Source organism: Vigna umbellata, chromosome 3 (assembly GCF_029865625.1).
Source record: "Vigna umbellata cultivar VRB3 chromosome 3, Vumbellata_1.0, whole genome shotgun sequence".
Taxonomy (NCBI): domain Eukaryota; kingdom Viridiplantae; phylum Streptophyta; class Magnoliopsida; order Fabales; family Fabaceae; genus Vigna; species Vigna umbellata.
Genome location: NC_142167.1, coordinates 33,046,937 through 33,067,040, shown reverse-complemented (window position 1 = coordinate 33,067,040; position 20,104 = coordinate 33,046,937). Strand labels below are relative to the sequence as shown.

At 34.5% G+C, this 20,104-nt stretch overlaps 2 protein-coding genes and 1 pseudogene across 4 annotated transcripts; 1 reads left to right on the top strand and 2 right to left on the bottom strand.

Moving 5' to 3' along the window:
- Nucleotides 1-314: 314 nt before the first annotated feature.
- LOC124835629 (uncharacterized) lies at nt 315-2,743 on the top strand. The gene is made up of 3 exons (XM_047310598.2): nt 315-1,762; nt 1,843-2,245; nt 2,324-2,743. The coding sequence occupies exons 1-3, from the start codon at nt 315-317 to the stop codon at nt 2,741-2,743; spliced, it is 2,271 nt and encodes a 756-aa protein (XP_047166554.2).
- A 6,073-nt stretch (nt 2,744-8,816) lies between these two features.
- Nucleotides 8,817-13,314, bottom strand: LOC124835627 (calmodulin-interacting protein 111-like; annotated as a pseudogene).
- Nucleotides 13,315-14,748: 1,434 nt separating this feature from the next.
- LOC124835628 (vestitone reductase-like) lies at nt 14,749-16,371 on the bottom strand. 3 transcript variants are annotated; one of them, XM_088109886.1, is made up of 4 exons: nt 16,196-16,371; nt 15,500-16,032; nt 15,165-15,357; nt 14,749-15,004 (listed from the first exon to the last, which is right to left on the bottom strand). In XM_088109886.1, exons 2-4 carry the CDS (start codon nt 15,621-15,623, stop codon nt 14,863-14,865), a joined length of 459 nt encoding a protein of 152 aa, XP_087966012.1. In that variant the 5' UTR covers nt 15,624-16,032; nt 16,196-16,371; the 3' UTR covers nt 14,749-14,862. The 3 variants fall into 3 exon arrangements, with proteins under 3 accessions (XP_087966012.1, XP_087966013.1, XP_087966014.1); XM_088109887.1 differs by having other exon boundaries at nt 15,500-16,026; XM_088109888.1 differs by lacking the exons at nt 14,749-15,004; nt 15,165-15,357 and having other exon boundaries at nt 15,621-16,032.
- Between the last annotated feature and the right edge of the window lie 3,733 nt (nt 16,372-20,104).

Genomic DNA, 20,104 nt, shown 5'->3' with positions numbered 1-20,104 from the left:
AACTTATAATATTTTATTGATTTTAAGTAAAGTTGATGTTACGGGCACTGTACTACAGCAAATATTTTTTTAATAATTTTATGTGGGGTTCATTGGTATGCAACAGCAACACGTATTTTAAATATTGTTTTGTTTTCCAGCTGCAACATAATAGTATGTTACGGGCACTGCACCACTTTACAACATCATTCCTTTTATTTTTTTCAAAAATAAAGTGTTGCATACTGCATTGTTAAAAAATCGTGCTGCCACAATATTTTTAAACTTTTGGACATTTTATTTTTTATATTTGTAGTGAAAAAGCTTACCTCACTATGTCAGGAAACGCATCAAATTCAGGAGAAGTTAATCCAAGTGTATCTTCATCAGTTAGTAGAAGTAGAAGTAAAAATGCTCCAGGAAACCAATCTGATATTGGATGGAAACATGGATTTGATGTTAATGGTAATGGAAGAAAAGTGAAATGCAACTATTGCTCAAAGATTGTAAGTGGAGGCATATTTAGATTTAAGCATCATCTTGCTGGAACTAGAGAAGATTCTGAGCCTTGTGCTTCTGTTCCGGATGAAATAAAAAATTTGATGATAAAAGTAGTTGCAGAAGCTAAGAATGCTTCATTAAAGAAAAGAAAGATAAATATCGGTGAAGACGAGGAAGAAAGTGAAAATTTTGAAGGAGGACACAAGGTATTCGGTTTTAAAGGAAAAGAAAAAGTTGCTACTACTAGTAAGGGGGGAGTTCAAGCAACTATAAATCAAATGATGAAAAAAGGATACAAAGAAGAAGTTGATGCTCAAGTTGCTGAATTCTTTTACACCAGTGCCATTCCTTTCAATGTAATTAGAAATCCAGCATTTGCAAAGATGTGTGAAATGATTGGTAAGTATGGAGTTGGATACAAACCACCATCTTATCATGATATTAGAGAGAAGCTCTTGAAACAAGCTGTGAAGAAAACAGATGCAAATCTTGAGGAATATAAGGAGGAGTGGAAGAAAACTGGATGTACAATTATGTCTAATGGTTGGACGGATAGAAAAAGACGTTCTATTTGCAACTTCTTGGTGAATAGTCCTAGAGGGACGGTTTTTCTTTATTCACTTGACACTTCAGACATTTCAAAAACAGCTGATAAAGTTTTCAAAATGTTGGATGATGTTGTCGAGTTTGTTGGAGAAGAAAATGTTGTTCAAGTTGTCACTGATAATGCTGCAAATTTCAAGACAGCCGGAGAGTTGTTGATGCAAAAGAGGGAAAAATTGTATTGGACTCCATGTGCAGCACATTGCATTGATTTGATATTCGAAGATTTTGAAAAAAATTTGAAGGTCCATGAATTGACCATTAAGAAGGGAAGAAAAATTACAACTTACATTTATGGGAGATCAATGTTGATTTCCTTATTGAAAAAGTTTACTAAAGGTAGAGACCTTATAATACCGGGTGTGACTAGATTTGCCACGGCTTATTTAAGTCTTGCTTGTCTTCATGAATTGAAGGCATCGTTGTTGACCATGTTCAGCTCTGAGGAATGGAAGACAAGCAAGTTTGGAACTTCACAAGAGGGGAGAAAAGTAGCACATGTAGTATTAGATAGCCGATTTTGGAAGAATGTCTCCATATGCTTGAAAGCTGCTGCCCCTCTCATGGTTGTCTTAAGATTAGTGGACTCAGATGTAAAACCTGCAATGGGTTTCATTTATGAAGAGATGGACTGTGCAAAAGAGAAGATTAGGTCTAACTTTAACAATATCAAAAAGAGGTAAATTTTCAAACTTTTACTCATTCAATGTTTAATTACTTATGTGTTAGATTATTTCTGATATAGCATGATTGATGTAGTTATGAAGAGGTTTGGAGAATAATTGATGCTCGATGGGATAATCAACTTCATAGGCCTTTGCATGCAGCTGCCTATTTTCTAAACCCTCATTTCCACTATGAACCTAACTTTAGATCTGATGATGGTGGAGAGGTGAAAGAAGGATTGTATTTTTGCATGAGAAGATTGATACCAGATATGGCAGAAAGAAGAAAAATTAATTTACAAATTGTTGAATTTCATAATGCTAGAGGCCTGTTTGGAATGGAAGATGCAAAAGAGTGTAGGAAAGAGTTAAATCCTGGGGAATGGTGGGACATGTTTGGTGATGGAACTCCAGAGTTGAAGAGATTTGCTATTCGAATTCTAAGCTTGACTTGTAGTTCTTCTGGATGTGAGCGTAATTGGAGTTCATTTGAAATGGTAATTTAAATTATTTTTAATTTATAAATTCCTTTATTATGTTTATATCTTCACTAAAAATATTATCTTTCATTTTAGGTGCATACAAAGAGAAGGAATCGTTTACATCAAAAAAAGATGAATGATTTAGTTTATGTGATGTATAACTCCAAGCTGAAAAGTAGACAGATTCGAAAAACTATAGCTCTTCCATTTGATGACATAGAATCAGATGATGAATGGATAGCTGAAGAGACAGATGATGTTGTTGAGATTGATCAAGTTGAAGGTGAAAATGATAGTGAAAATGTTCACTTAGATGGAGCAACAACAGATCCTGTTTTAGATGCTCTTGATCTTGATAACATAACATTTGAGAACAATGAGGATGCACAAGCACAACATTCATTAGAGGAAGAGTTAGATGATGATGATGATGGAGATGATGATGCCATTATTAGAGGATTAGGCATAGAGACTTTGACATTTCAATTTATATTTTACATTATATCTTTATGAACAATATTTCTATGAACTTATGTATTTCAATTTATATAATTTTGTTATCTTATTTGAATTAGAATGTTATTTATATTTTTTTCATACAAAGTAAACTCTTACGAGTTTACGAGTCAAGTTTACTGGATTCTCACGAATTTACGTAAACTCTCGAGTTTGACAACCTTACAAGGGGTCCCTTTTTTATCATAAGCAGAAAGTAAAAATGACCAACCCATGGTGCCCCGACGGGGTGACCCATTTTGACAGCTCTATTTTTTATCATATACAGCGCGTTAAAAAATCCTTTTTTTACTAGTGAGAAGTTAATATCTTAACTGATAGTAAAATATATAGAGAGAATACAAAATTTATTATATATGTATATTTCTCTTTCAATTTATTTTTCTTATTCTAGGGAGTGTACTAGCTTGAAAAATAATTTTCTCTTATAATATAAATTAGAAGGTTAAATATGTTCAGATACACCCAACTGCACATGCTCAGCTACCGAGTCTAATGCAAATACAGAAACTAGAATAAAATATTTATATTTTATAGAAAAATATCACAATCCATTGACTTGGGAAAGGGTTTAAGTTTATTATAAGAGAAAAAAAAAAGAATCAAAAGGCTGCTTTCTGTCAAACCCTAACAAATGTTGGTGAAAAAATGACCTGATCAACTTGCAACCCATGTGGGTCCAAATTAATTTAAAGAAGAAAAAAATTATTAGATTGGTTAATATTATTGATGTAGTTCAGATTGAAATTATTTTAGTCTAATTCATCTAATTTTTCTCACACAAAGTTGATTACCATAACTAAAAAAAATAGTTTGTTATATATGTCCATTTGAGAGACACAAGACAACTAGTTAATACAATTGATTATTACAACTAAAAAAAATCGTTTGTCATTTTTAGACAATAAATTATTTTGGTTCCATTGAACGACAGCAACTCAGTGTTAACCAAACATCAATTATGAATCATTTATCCTTAAAATTTGGAAGATTACATGTGGGAATGGTATCACGTTCCTCCAAGAATAGTCAATTATGAATGTATTTTGTGTTTTGAAGAGTTTATTTTATTGGGTGAGAAGTTGAGATGGAAAGAAAAAGAGAAGTCCGAATTGTCATGGTTTGATTTAGATGGAATTGAGAAGAGAAAAAACTTGCCCTAGATGGATTTAGTGGGAAAATTTGGACCATTTTCAACAATCCAAGTATGATAATTGTGTATGAACTCATGGTTGTTGATTCAGTTATTGATGAATTGATTGCATCTAAACCTAATGATATCTTGACTAATATTAATTGATCTATTAACTAATAAAAATATATGTACGTAGAATATGTGTATTTACATTTTTTTATCATAATAAAAAATAATAAAATTATAATTATAAAAATAAATATAAATAATTTTATATTTTGATTGTTGATAGTTTTTATTTATTTAATTAAAATATGATTAAATTAAAAAACGGTTAAATTAAAAAAAAAGTAGTCGCTTGAAGAATAAAATTGAAAAAAATGTGAAGGTGAATCATCTTTATATAATAATATAGATATTTTAATATATTTCATAATTAATAATGTCATAATAATTATAATATTGTGGTATAAAAATTTTACAATCATATATATATATATATTTGTTGAAAAATCTAGATTATTTTTATAAAACCGAATATGTCCCGCAAAGATCTTTACAAATAGCTCTTCGAATTATCTAACTTTTAATTTCATACTTTCAAATTTAAATATCTTTTATTTGTGCTTTTTAAGATTGGATTGAAAAGATATTTTGATACTCAACTGAGTTAAGTGATGGTCATAGAATCGATTACAATGCAACTGAAATTATGTCTTCTAGAGTTATACAAAGCCTGCGTCATGAGGCATGTGATAATATGGGCATTGACATGAACCAATTATGTTTTCTCCGCAAATTCCTTTCTTTCTTTAAGTCTCTTCGTTAACATCATTCTCTTGAATCTGTCGAACCCTTTCCATCTTGAGCTTATCCTCATCGCTAATAACATGATCCTCCCAATAATGCCTTATCAAGTCGATATCCATAGTTTCACTTAGCTTTATGAATGCGTTCTTTAAACGTTTCTTAGCTTCTATCATTTCTATAAAAAAAATAAAAGGTGAAAACAATCAAACACTAACTACGAACGTAAACTAACAATGTAGAGCATATTACCAGATATCGCTTGAATCCTAAGCGTGATCCTCCTCCGGCACATTCGTCGATTAGTAATCAGTGAATCGACTTCATCCGTCAACCTAGATATCATATCATAATGCAGCCCCTGCATATAGTTAATGTAAAATAAACATCGCCTGCATATACTATTAATAGTCATGAAAAAAATCAAGAAAAATTTTTTAATTACCTCCCAACACCAAAGACACGACTCGGTGGTGTCCTCCAATACATCAGCACCGGCCTTAGGCAGTCCATAACTGATTCTCATTCCCTCTTTCAAGATCATAGCCCTCACACTCTGTACGTTACCGGCTCCAACAGCACGATCGTGCCGCTAAGAACCTCCCGGTTCAATCGATCGTAGATCTCGTCGACCAGCTTCGAGAGCGGAAGGTCACTCTCGGTTAGCATAAACGAGACGAGGTCTTCGAATAAGTGGTCTCCTGAACCACTCCACTGGCTATTCAGGTTGATCTCCACTTTTTCAGCCATAAATTCCTTATAATAGCCGAACAAGTCGGAAAGCTCTTTTTCTAAAGATTCAACTTCCTCCTCCTCGGCCTTCTTTATGCAAATCGATGGCTCCGGGTTGTTGATCGAACAAGATTATGTTACTTTATCTTGTGCCATTTCCACTTCTTCCATTCTCTTTTGTTCTTTCCTCCTGGTGTATGCAATGGGTTTAGTCAATTTGAAACAGATTTTAACTTGGAATGCAATCATGGCTCCTTAAATGATAAAATGCAACTGATGCATGTAATCTAACTTGGAATAATGCAATAGGGTAGAAATATGAATCCGGGATGATGTTTATAATGACTTAGTCAGAGCAAAAAAAACAGAACGTAAATTTCGTATCATCTACATGCAAAGGGAGTAAATCAATCACTATGCTAATGCAAGGTAAGCTACTGAACTGAGATTAATGCAAAACTGAAATTAAAAGGAAAAGAATATGCACACAATGATCACGTAATCAAATGGAAACCAAGAAATTAAAGGACCAATGATATGCAAACTTGACAAATGGAACCAATTTTTAAAAGACATAGAAAAAACATAGAAACAGAATAACTACAATTTCAGAATACAATTTCAGAATGCAAAATAGTAAGAAAAAACATAAAGATCTTGCAAGAAAAGAAAAGAAAGAATAGAAATGTAAACCTTGAACAAAGAAACAAAAGAAATTCCAGAATTTTATTTTAATCAAACAACTGAGTTACAAAAAATACCAGAAATTACTCTAAGGAAATGCTCACGGCCACTTTGTGCTCACGGCCACCTCAGCAACCTGCAATGAAAATAGAAAATCAATCTCTCTACCCTACCCTGATTCTAGGAAAGAAAGAAGAACTGAATTCGAAAATGGTTTCTAGATTGGAACCTAACGGACAACAGCCACACACACTCAACGAAAATTCACAGAGAAAAAGAATGATTTACAATCGAAACGTATACATCCCCTAAGTAACTCAAACATTTCCCCTTTTATACAATGCACGGCACACTTCCCGCCCCCACTAACTGTCACTTAAATGCTAAACAGTTAAGTCCCCCTTCCATTCTCTGACTAGGTATAATGTATCAGTAAACCCTCCATCATTAATATTATTATTATTAATATTATTATTATTATTATTATTATTATTATTATTATTATTATTATTATTAATGTTCCAAAATTTTGATATAATGCAAAAGATTATCAAATATTTACCATCATAAGTACTAGCAAAAGTCAAATGTTCAAATATATTTGAAACACTGGCTACTACTTCTCCTTAGTGCATATTTGCCGAAAAATGGAAGTGATTATGTGAATTCCAATATGACATGGAGAATTGGTTCACATTATAATAAGGAAAATTAAAATATTAATCAAATATGACTACTTAGGAATATATGTTAATAAGCTCGAGAAACATGCATGATGTACTTACTTTAAAGACAAGTCACTCGAAAGTAAATCTAGTTTTATTACAATTAATCTATTTTATTTTATTACACAATCATTTGTTGTGAAAAGAAATTTAAAGAAGTATCATACTTCCCAATTGAATATTACTTCAAAGTTAATCCAATATAAATATGTACTTAAGAAAGTCCATTAGAATTTAGAATAAGTCATTGCTACATGATATTAAAGCTAATTAAATTTAAGTGTGACTTATTAAGACTTAGGAAATTAACCAAGTACACTAAGTACTAGTCATGGTCTTACTCCAATCAACTACTTAAAACATAAACTACTAATAATGTACATTAAGACCTAATATAATCCTTCAATAGGATTTCAATCAGTATAAATCTATAGGAATTAATCAAGTTTATTATTAGGTGTGGTAGTCATTCCATTAATAAGAGGTATACGGGGTTAAGACACATAAGAAGAAACTCATTAAAACAATTAGTTTAGAGACAAAAAATAAATCAAGTCACTAATTAACTAATAAATTAAACCTTATTTTATAAATTAAAAATTATTGATGTTTAAAATAATCTAGATTATTAATAAAAATTTATAACTAATTTGTGAATTAAACTTTAAATTGATCTTTAACATTAGTTTCTATTATTAATTAAACACTATTTGTATTAGTTAAGTTAGGTCTTTACTTGAATATAAAAATCTTAAATTATTTAAATAATTGAGTACACTTTAACTTGGACATGGTTATCGTTCTAATAAGATTATGTATATATATATATATATATATATATATATATATATATATATATATATATATATATATATATATATATATATATATATGATCAAGCAAATAAGGATAATTGTCATTCCATTATATAAATATTTGAGTATTGGATAACTGTGAAATACATATATGAAAAGGATGATAAGGTTAGGTTTCTCGTAAACTTTCTTAAATTCAAGGTGTCATCTAAAACCTTCGAAAAATAAACATCTCCAAGATTAACCTTTTGAGGATCTTACACTAATGTTTTAGATTTTCTTGTTTGGCTTGAGGGTTATTTATATTTTCACGCCTTTTACAAACTTCATCTAAGACAATCTTTTTGGAAAAGTTGACCAATTTTCTTACTTCCATACTCAATTTTGGACTCACATATATTTTAGTACTTAAAAGGTGACATAATGGGAGAAAAGTCTTCTTTTTTTTTTTCAAAATCAAGGTAATATTACAATTTACATGTATAAGACTGGTGTTTGATGTATAGATTTGGCATAACACACTTAAATGCTTTGGATAGACAACCTTATATTAACATTTTCAATATAATTATCAATATATCATCACTATAACCATTTATTTTTAATTGTCAATCACTAGTACAAAAAAGGTTTTCTATACCTCTTTTAAAAAGGTTTTTTATACCTATTTTTGAGTTGATATAGAATGAGGGGGTATAAAAAGTTTTTATTTTTTATACCTGCTTTATAATTGGTGTAGAAAGTTTTACTTTTATACTTGTTCTGCTTATAATAGGTATAAAAGTTTGATGTGGACAGTGAAAAACAAGACTTTTTATACCTACTATTAATTTAACCGGTGTAAAAAGTGATTTTTTTTAAAATATTTGATTTGTATATGCTGCTATCCATATCCAGACCTGCATAAAATTCAATTCCAGAATACAGTTTAAATAATCAATAACGAGTAAAATAATCAATATTGTTTCTATTCACATCAAAATGTAATATTTACCTAACAAAGTTCCTAAATATATTTACTTAACAAAGTTACACATAAAATAGTTCCTAAACTTAAAATGTAGCTCCACCAACTCATCCTACTATCAAACATTTAAAGTTAAGTTAATCACGTAAGTCTAAAATATAAAATATAAGTCTAAAATATAAGTTCTCCCTAATGTTAAACTTATTCATAAGAGCTTTTTACTATCATTTAACTTCAACTCAATCTTCTCTGTTTCTTCCCTTAAATTTTGGCGTTGTTTTTCAGCTTCTTTTATGTCTTCCTCTAGCTCCATAATCTTCTTCTCCCTTTGCTTCTTCACTTCCTACAGTGTATGCATGAAGTCACAACTTGCCAAGGTTCAACAATAAAGACCAAATAATGACAAGAGAGTCTAACACACTAACCTGAATGATGGAAAACTGGTGCTTCATAATCACCTTTAGCAAAAGTGCTATTACTAAAACCTGAAACATGCAAAGTTAAAAGACTACTTTACAAAGCCTACGTGATTTTTAAGATGAACAGTAAGGAGATAATGATTTCCTGCAATGTTATTTCTATGAAAACGAATTTGCATGCTTTGAGAAAGACAATGATACTCAATCTCAAAGCGTTACAGTATGAATAATATACGTTATTAGCTTTGTTTTAGATACAAGTGAATAATATTTTTCTTGCGCATATCCTTACAAGTGAATAATACTCTTCTCTGCTTCAAGTTATTCTCTTTTGAAGATCACGTTGGTCATGCGTGATTCAATCACCTATGCTGAACATCGTTCAAGTGGCAGTTTTCTGATACCACAAGTGTATAAGCAAAAAAGAAAACATGGACAACAACTATTAAGTGCATTATTAAATCCAAGGTTTAGAAAAAAGGGTAATTGATCAAAGCACATAATTGAAGATAACCATAATTGAAATAATGTCTCAAGCGAGAGTACTCTAGACGATGTTGAGCAAACTTTATTGACAGCATATATATAGATAAACAACTAAATGGGTGAGAGATAAATACCATTCTACAAACAGAGCCCAGTTCAGAATATTTATGTGCCTTTCTCAGAAGCACAAAAATTCCATCTGGCCTAAAAGCTATGGCTCGGTATGGAGATAAAATTAAAGGTGATGCACTACGTGATCTCCTTGGCTGCAAGAAAAAAGAAATAAGGTTAATAGATAGAGGGGTCATACATGTGGAATGACCATCACTTAATAAAAAATACAGGGAGGGTAAGTAATATGAAGCATGTAGAAGACACGAAATATTGATTGGATTTCAGAAATTAAAACGGAAAAAGTTAAAAAAAAATATGTATCAACAAAGAAAATATCATTTAAAATCACTTCCCCCTGCAGAAATATATAGTAAGAAATCACCAAATGTCAAACTTAAGGAGATTAAGCAGGTAATAGGACAATTTAGGATATGTAAATCTTATGTGTGCTGATGGTTAATTATACAAGATTCCAGTATCAGATACAAAATAAACAGGGAGTCATGAAGTCACTTTAGCACCTTTCAAGACCTAATGGAAAATGACTTTGAAGGTTATCTGGACCTTGGGAGACCTAAAAGGAAGTTACTTCTAGGGTTAGCTGGAGCTATGAAGGTGATCATTCTCTCATTTTTTACTATGGAAACAGTCAAACCTATTGTGTAAAAATCAAAGAACAAAAATTATGCATAGAACAACACATAATCTACAGCAAGGAGATAAATAAATAAAAGTGTTCATTAAGTGTTAAACTCACATGTGAAAATATGCATCAGACAAGACCTACCTTGATAAAGCATCATTCACTGACGAAGAAATTATGTCCTTTAGAAGTGTATATTCTTTGGATAGACCACCTAATTTAGAGATTTTATCTGGTAAGCTAACATTAGCAACTTTTTGTTCTAATTTCACACAAGGTATATCCCTTTGAATTGGCTCTTCAGATGCTGCATTTGACGGCAGAGATAAAAATACCTTTGTTTCGTAATTAACAGTGAAAGCCTTATATACACTATCTGCTATATCAGAATCCTCAGGATATAAATCACTACTTCCATTTGGTGGATAATGACCAAATTTGGCAACTGGCAGCTTCTTAGCTCATATCACTTGGAAAAAACACTCTGAAAACATTGGAATACTGACAAGATTCCCTAAAAGTAAATATCAAGAATATAACCATGAAGTTGCCCATGTCTCAAGTTACTGCTTAGAACTTTCATCAGTGATTGACTCTTCTGATTTGGCACACTAGATGCTGAATCCTCAAATTGTGGAGAAGACAAACCACTAGCATTAGGAAACTTTGATACAGAAGAAGGTGTGAAGAAGATGTTGCAGGAGAAGCAACAATGTCATTCTCAAATTGGACATGAGATTTCACCTTAGACACGTCCAATGAGGGAAAATTATTAAACTTCAACGGTAGCCCACTGTTAGAAGGAACCAACTGAAGATACAATTCCTTGCAATTATTAATAGGTAGACAACTATTTTCCATATAATGTTGTTGATTGCTCCCACTGGCAGGAGTAGGCAAGAGTTGTTTCTGTAATGCACAAACAAACACACTTGAGCCCATAGGAGAACATCCCATAGTACAATAAAGGTTTGAAGACAGGCGTACTCCATCCTTCGAAACCTATGTAAATGTAAAAAAATATAGAAGTCTGGTAAGGATAGATGCCGCATAGTTATTATAAATATAAATACATACAGACACTTACATATAAAAGGGTCTCCTATAAATACAGCTCATAAGAAACAATTTTATGAAAAAAAAAATAGTAACAGCACTGTTGAGACTTTGGCAAGTGTACCAAATCATTCTAAGTAATAAAACCGGTAAGACCGGATATAGTTTCCCAAGAGACTCGTGTCACCAAACAATCGTATAATTTCCAACTAACTTAGACTAAAGAATGCTTCATAATTTGTGTTTTTGTGCAATTAAAGTAAACATGAAACATAATTGATAAAAGTGATCTTAGATACTCAAACACTTGGAAATGGAAAGATTAGAAATTATATGGAATGGTATTGTTGGGGGTATGATTTCACCTACTTCACTCTTATGTATAGAAAATCACTTCTCTTCATTAATATGCCAATGTCAATCTACTAAATTACTCAAACCCAATCCCTTGGTAGAGAGAGCCTAGACTTCCTTATTAAGCTCCAATCCCTTGGAAGACCTAACAATTATTTCCGCATTAAGAATTGAGATCTAAGACAACCAAAGGTCCTAGTTCTATCCCTAGATACTATTTCCTTTAGGTGTTTAATCCAAGTCCAGATTTACCCAACATTTCCCAATATCAAGCAAACCCTAAAATCATGTAATGGGTAGCAATTTCACAACAAGCATTAAGAAAAGGAATTAAACACTAACAATCAATGAAAGAGGCATAAATTCATTCAAAACATAGTAGTTTACATAAGATTTCAGTGGCTACATCAATCCCCCAACAATAATGAAACTAACTCTCCATGAATGGAGAGCTCAAGCTTACAACAATGGTGGAAATGGAAGAAGGAAGAAGACCCAAGGTTGAAGAAGGACCGTTCCCACAGCTCCTAGCTCGCCTCCAAGAGCTCCAAATGAGAGAAATCGTGTTTGGGCAGCCAAAGATCCCCAAATGCTTCGAGACCCCTTGAATAAATAGGCATTTTGACACATCAGAAAAAGTCGAGCCCGACGCCCTCTCAGTCGCGCCCGGGCGCGAACCTCTCTGGAAAAATCGCGCCCGGCGACCTTTGTCGCGCCCGGGCGCGAACCTCTCTGGAAAAGTCACGCCCGGGCGCCCCATTTCTCACGCCCAGGCGTGAAACTCTCTGGAAAAGTCAGCGTCCACTGAAAGTGGACGAGCGTCCACTGAAAGTGGACGAGCGTCCACTGAGCGCCTCTCTGGACGAGCGTCCTCTTAGCTCGCTGGACGAGCGTCCACTGCGCGTCCTCGTTGGACAAGCGTCCACTGCGCGTCTTCGCTGGACGAGCGTCCACTGCGCGTCTTCGTAGGACGTCTTCGCTGGACGAGCGTCCACTGAGCGTATTTCCTAGACGAACGTCTACTTCTTGCTGGGCGAGCGTTCTCTCGTGCGTCCACAGGGCGAGCGTCCTCTTCTCGCTGGACGAGCGTCCTCTCGTGCGTCCACACTGGACGAGCGTCCTCTTCTCGCTGGACGAGCGTCCTCTCGTGCGTGCACAATGGACGAGCGTCCACATCTCTCTGAGCGAGCGTCCTCTCGTGCGTCCACACTGCAACGAGCGTTCGTGCACTGGGCGATGAGCGTCCGCTCGCTGGGTGACGAGCGTTTCTGCATGTGTGCTTGCTCCTTGTGGTTGGTTCAGCCCTATACATTGTTGGAGACTCTTCCAAGCTCATTATTAACTACAAAATAAGAGATTATCGATGAAAGTACATCAAAGTAGCCAAAAACACAATTATTTAGAAAACAAGACAAAAGAAGAGGATTTAACAAGTTATAAGTTAGAAAGGAGTTGATTTTGCTACTAAATTGATGCTTAGATAATGGTAAAAATTAGCATTATCAAGGACAAACCTTACTAGTAGGAAACACCATTGCAAGCACAAAGTAGTTCCCCATATCATCATCATCATCAACTGCCTTCCCAATTTTTAGTCCATGGCATTTGGCACACTCATTAGCTAATGACATGAGGGGAAAACTACACAAAAGTACGCACCACAGGGATCTTGTCTCGTACCCTCACCATCATCCACTCAATCACCTAATCCCATATCTCATTGCTCACTTCTGCGTCATCTGGAAGCCGCAATATTATCTAAAATTCAACAAATCCGAGATATTAGCTCTAATTTTAACAATCTTCCGTGCAATCATAAATCTTGAAATTGTAAGCATTTTTCACCTTAGTATCAGACTTCATAAAACTATCCCTTCAGTGACTGATATATATAAAATTCAGTAATGTGCAGAAAACTCAATTAAATAGTTCTTGGAAATTGTGAGAATCAGTTACCTCGGAGACGATCTGGCACACTCGGAATCTGGCTGTTTTGTTGGATGTCGTAGCGGCAGCTAGGAGGAACTTGAGGAAGCAATCGAGGAACTTGTCGGAGGTGGAGGCAGCAAGGGCATAGACGAAGGAGACGACGCATTCAACAGAGGCAAGGCGCCTCTGGAAATCAATGAGAGGAGTTAGGGTTTTGGAGAAGGCGGAAAAGAAGACCGAAGAAGAGGATTTGGCTCGGAGGAGTGACATGAGCTTTCGGTTGTGGGTGGCGTATGATGTTCGAGCCTCATCGAGAATGGCCTCAATTTCAGCATCAATCGCTTCTAGATGAGTCGCGGAACCCTAATCTCCCAAATATAGCAAAAGAGAGAAGTCGCAGTCCAGTAGGATGAGGGTTTTCACGATTGATTTGGCGATTTAGGAGCAAAGGAGAAGAAGTGCAGCGTGAAAGTGAAGACGCCGGGAGAGGAAGTGAAGAGGGAAAACGCGGGCAGAATATTAAATATTCCATACCGGTTTAAAGTTGTAGTTTTATACCTATTTTTATTCTAACCGGTGTAGAAGTATTTTTTATACCTATTTTCAGTATAATCGGTGTAAAAGAATTTATCTTATTTACGATATTGCCATTACATCATTTTTTATACCTAATAAATTTGAACCGGTATAAACAGTAGCTATAAAAAGCCTATTTTACACTAGTGAATGCAATTAAGTATGCATGAGTTATCTTAGTAATATTGAAGTTGCTATAGTTTAGTAGTATTAATTTGATCGCGTCAATGACAGCGTATCATCAATCCAAAAAATAAGTTAATTTAAGTCAATTTGAACCTAAGTCGAGTCAAGTCAACTTAGACCTAGGTTGTTAGAAGTCAAACTTTTTTCTTACACGGTTTAAAATCTGTGATTGATAATATTTTATTATGTTGTTTTTTTTCACCGCAGTTAACCTTAGTCCACCAAATAAAAAATAAAACAATTCTGATTATTGTACTGTGAGTCTGTTCTTTTTTACGACAAATGAATTTTCACACTGCATCAGATAATGCAACAAGATTTGAAACTAACAAGAAAACTTGAATATTGAAGGTTTACACTGTACTGAGACAATGGACAAAAATTACATCCTTTATTGACTAATTAGGAAAATAACAAGATGCATCAAACAGTGTAGATGCCTCCAACAATCATTGATTTTATTTTGTGAATCTGATGAGTGAAATGATTTAAAGATAACCATTTTGCTTGCAGCATTCAATTGCATCAGTAAATATGTCCTCCACACTATACTTGAACTCAAAGCCAACATCCACCAGTTTCTGCGAGTCTAAATGTGGCAACTTGGCACCTTTTATTTCCTTCGCCTCTCTGAAGGAACAACACAAATCAATCATTAGTCCTACTTACAAAACCAGATATTGTATAATTGTCACACCAACTTTTAGATTTGTGAATTGTGTAATGTTAGAAACTGTGACTGAAACTGCAATCTGAAAACTTGACTATGTGCAAGGAGAACAAAACTTACTCTACAGATGGTATTTGAAATTCTGGGTATTTGGTTGAAATAATTTCAGCAATCTCTTCAACGGGTACAATGAAGGGTGAACAGTTATATCTCCCTTTGGGATTAGGATGCTCCAGCAGAAAGATATGTGCTCTAGCCAAATCATCCACATGAACCATATGGTAACGAATCACACCAATTTCTTCCTTTTTGCCTGCATCAATTTAATGCCAACTTCAATTATATAACCTTTAATCTTGTGAAAAGGTGTCCTATGATTTCAATAGAACTCATATGGTTTGAAACATGAAAAGTAAAAAGGAAGAAGAGAGTGGAATAAGGTGTAAGAAGTGTACCAAACAACAAAAGCAGTGATCTTTCAACAGAGTCAGGAAGCTTGGGACAGATGAAACGTCCAACAACAAAGGGAGGCACAAGACTCACAACTTCCAATCCATTCTGTTCTCCAAACTCAAACATTGCCTTCTCTATCAACACCTTTGAAACTGTATATGACCAACTAAAAGGCTTCAACTTCCTCAGCAAATCAACATCACTCCAAGCACTTTCATCAACCACATCTTGTGGCTCTGGGCCAGGAAGGAAACAGTGGAAGCACTAGAAGTGTAGACAACCCTCTTCACTGACTTTGATTTCACAGCTGCTTTCAGTATGCCCAATGCTCCCTCAATGGCCCTTTTGGTCAGAACTTCTTCTGGCTCGTTCACTGCAAAATCGATTGGTGTGGCAGTGTGAAAAATCCCAACACACCCTTCTACTGCTGGACCAAAACTCTTTGGGTCACTTAGATCAGCGTTGAAAAAACGTAGCTTTTCTGATGCACTAGGTAGATTTTTGAGAAAGCTAACATCCCTCTTGCATCCTGTTCCTGCCAAAACAGAACAACATAATTATAACCTTGTCCAACGTTTACATGATAAAACTTACATGATAAAAGTTTACATGAATGATCAATACATTATAGAGGTGTAACTTCAGTTCTCATTAAAGAAAAGTAAAAACATTATACCAATAAAGCTTTAGTTAGTTACCTGGGTCAGATCTAATAGTTGTATTGATAGAATATCCATGTTCAAGGAGTGACTTGATGATCCATGAACCAATGAAGCCTGTGCCTCCAGTGACACAAACTGTGCCTTTTGTCTCTGCCATTGTAATGTAATACTCTTCCTGTGGCACTGTTTATATTTCTTTGTGTTCTGCACTCCTCCGCGCTATAAATTTCTTCTGCTTTCTCTGAATATGTATATATAGAAGCATAACATTTAGGTTGGTAGCTATTGCTATCAACTACAAGGTGATGTTTCGCAGTTGTTATTGACTATTCTTTGGGTCAAACATAGCACAGTTGAATGAACTTCACTCAAGTTAACTTAGTTTTCTTCATTCAAAGAGACACAATAGGCACATTTATGTTGTGTTTACTTGAGGGAGTTTGGAGGAGATGATTTGGGGGAAAGTTATTGAATAGATTTGATGATAAATTTTTTGTTGTTTATTTGAGTGGATTTGGAAATAACTGAGAGTGAATTTGGAGGTAAAGTTTGTGATAATTAGTGTAGAATTTGATTGATGTGACAAATTTAAAAAATTTGTTTAATTAGTAGAGATCGAAGATTATCAAAATGTCCCTAGTTATTAAAGTAATATAAAATAATAATTGTTAATGTTATATTTAATTATAAAATTGTTTATAAAGAGTCAAAAATTAAAAATAATTATTAAAATTAATTTTTAAAAAGTAAAAAAAATATAATTTAGTAAATGAATTTACTTTTAAATGTAGTATTTGTTTGTAATATAATTTAGGTTTAATAGCCAATTTAATCCTCACTTTGGTTGAAAAATCTCAATTTAGTCCCTCGTTATAAAAGTGTTTTGAATTAGTCCTAACTTTTAAAATAGTGGGTCAGATTGGTCCTTTCTGTTAAATATAAGTTAACAAAATTAATGGATGATGATGTGACACAACTTAAAGCTAACGAGAGACCAATCTAACACATCAGCTTTAAGCTGTGTCACATCATCATCTATTAATTTCGTTAACTTATATTTAACGAAAGGGACCAATCTGACCCACTATTTTAAAAGTTAGGACTAATGTAAAACACTTTTATAACGAGGGACTAAATTGAGATTTTTCAACCAAAGTGGGGACTAAATTGGCTATTAAACCGATAATTTACTATCAAGTAGTATGATTTTATTTATTATTAAAATAAAATTGAATATTTTTGAAAAAACAAATAATTAAACAAAGTTAGAATATTACATAATATAAAAAAAGTGTGAACATAATAACATACAAATATATTTGACATATTCTGTGTTGTAAGTCTTATTCCCCTCTCATATTTGAGTCATTATATTAGGATTTGAAGGATATGGAGAAAGTTGCACACAATGCTCATATTGAGGACTATAATATACTAAATTATTAATAAATTAATTTACTAAATTATTTAATAAATTCCTAAGATGCTACACTAGCTTTTATGAATAAATTATTTACTAAATTATTAATTACATTTTAATTCAAACAATATAAAAAAATAAACAACAAAGATTTTTTTTAAAATTTTAAGAATGAATTATAGTTTATAAATCTCTTGTATTATGATTATGTCTAGGGTTACCCTAATTATACTCTAATTATCATGATTATATTTGAAGGAAGGATATTATATATATATATATATATATATATATATATATATATATATATATATATATATATATATATGCGGGTCAGATTTCAATCCGGCTCATTTAAACCCGGCTCATGCGGGTTGAACCCGTGGTGGGCCAGACAACCCACCTACCTAATTTTATTTTATTAAAATTTAATTTTAATTTTATAAAAAAATATTTATTATTTTGTTTTTGCTTGAAAAAATTATTTAAGTTCCTTATTTTCAAAATTAATTAAACACCCATGTTGGAGTGAAATTTGTTTAGATTTAAATTATAGAAAGTTTGTAATCTTTTTTTATTTAAAAAAAATGTAACTAAGTGAGCGAGTGAGCCAACCCGTTTACCACCAACCCGTGATGGGTCGGACCGAGTTCGAATTTTTCTGGCTCGCTAATAAATGAGCCGGATTGGGTTGGCTCACTAAGTGACAAACCTGTTGTGGTCGACCCGGGTGACCTGTTTTGACAGCTCTAGTTGCAAGTCCCACATCAACTATAGATAAGGCCAATTTATAATATATAAGTAATTGCAAACCTCACCATACAAACTGGTTTTGTGGGATTGAATTACACTTAAAGTGCACTTCTTACCATGGTATCAGAGCCAAACACTGGTATCCTCTATAATATAAGAATCAATGCTTCTTTTTTTCATTAAATATAATATATAAGTAGACACAATATAATGATTATAAATACAACAACCATTTCAACTTTTATTGTAAAAATGTAGTTAAACTTTAATACACCTTTAGCGACCACCAGTAAAAAAATGGGATTAGAAAGCGCAGTATACGCTTCAGTTTAAGCGAACCCGAAGCGTATAATAGTGCGGTGGCAGAGTCGTAATTATAGCTTAAATATATGCTTCGGTTGTCCCATAACCGGTGCCTAAAGCATGCTACTAACTCGGTTCTACGTAAAACCGAGGCATAAAACTCTGCCCAAACCTGCTCCGCTGACAGCTGTTGGGTCTGATAAGAGCTATTAACTCGGTTGCCCAACAACCGATGCCTAAAGGACACTACTAACTCGGTTTTAGACGAAACCGAGGCATACAACTCTTGCCACCTAACTCGGTTCTCACATTAACTCTTCATTTTCACTTCTTCTCTCTGTCTGTGGTCTCCCATTCTTCTTCTCTTCTTCGTGCTCACTCCCCTTGTGCTCTCACTCCCCTCTGCTCTCACTCCCCTCGTGCCTCGGCCACTGTACGTCCTCCGCCGCTGCCTCCGCCGCTCTAGATCCATCCCTCCAGATCGCCATCGCCAAGCCGCTCCAGATCGGCGAGCCCTCCGTCGTTGCTGCGTCCGCCGCCGCTGCCTCCGCTGCCTCCCCCTCTTTAGATCCACCGCTCCAGATCGCCATCGTCAAGCCGCTCCAGATCGGCGAGCCCTCCGTCGTTGCTGCCTGCCTCCGCCGCTCTCGATCCACCGCTCCAGATCGCCGTCGCCAAGCTGCTCCAGATCGGCGAGCCCTCCGTCGTTGCTGCCTGCCTCCGCCGTTCTCGATCCACTGCTCCAGATCGTCGTCGCCAAGCCGCTCCAGATTTGCGAGCCCTCCGTCGTTGCTGCCTCCACCATTCTTCCCCTCCGTTGTCGCCGCCGCCCTAGACCGGCAATCTTCCTCCAACCGTCGCAGCCCTGTGTGATGGGAAACCCTAAGGGAGCTTCCTAGTTCGTTGCAGAAGGTGTTCATCTACTCTTGTTCTTCTGCTTTTGAGGCCAGGCCAGTGAAGACTCACAATCACAAGCACTTTTGGTTTCTGAAATTGTAAAATGTTAGGTCTGTTTTGATCTCAGATTGGGATTGGGAATGGGATTTTCCGGTTGTGTGAAAAACATTGACTTGCACCACTCCGTTTGTTATTGCTGAAACAGTTTCTTGTTGCTTCTTGTTGCTGAAACAATTTTTAGTTGCTCAAACAATTTCTGATTGCTGAAACAATTTCTGGTTGCTGAAATAATTTCTGGTTGTCTACTGTAAACAGGTTGCATCTGAAAAAAAAAATAGGATACTGCCTCGGTTATTTAAGAACCGAGGCATATTTTTGTCCGCTTTTTATCTCAGTCTATGACCCGAGGCATAAAATCTGTCCTTTTTACCTCAGCCACATATGCCTCGGTTGTAAAACTGATGCCAATAATAAAAAATAACTGTGCCTTTTCTTGTTATTGTACTAGTGGACAGTGCTTCGATGTTACTGATTGCCATATGTGAGAATGAATCATTTTCCCTACTCATACA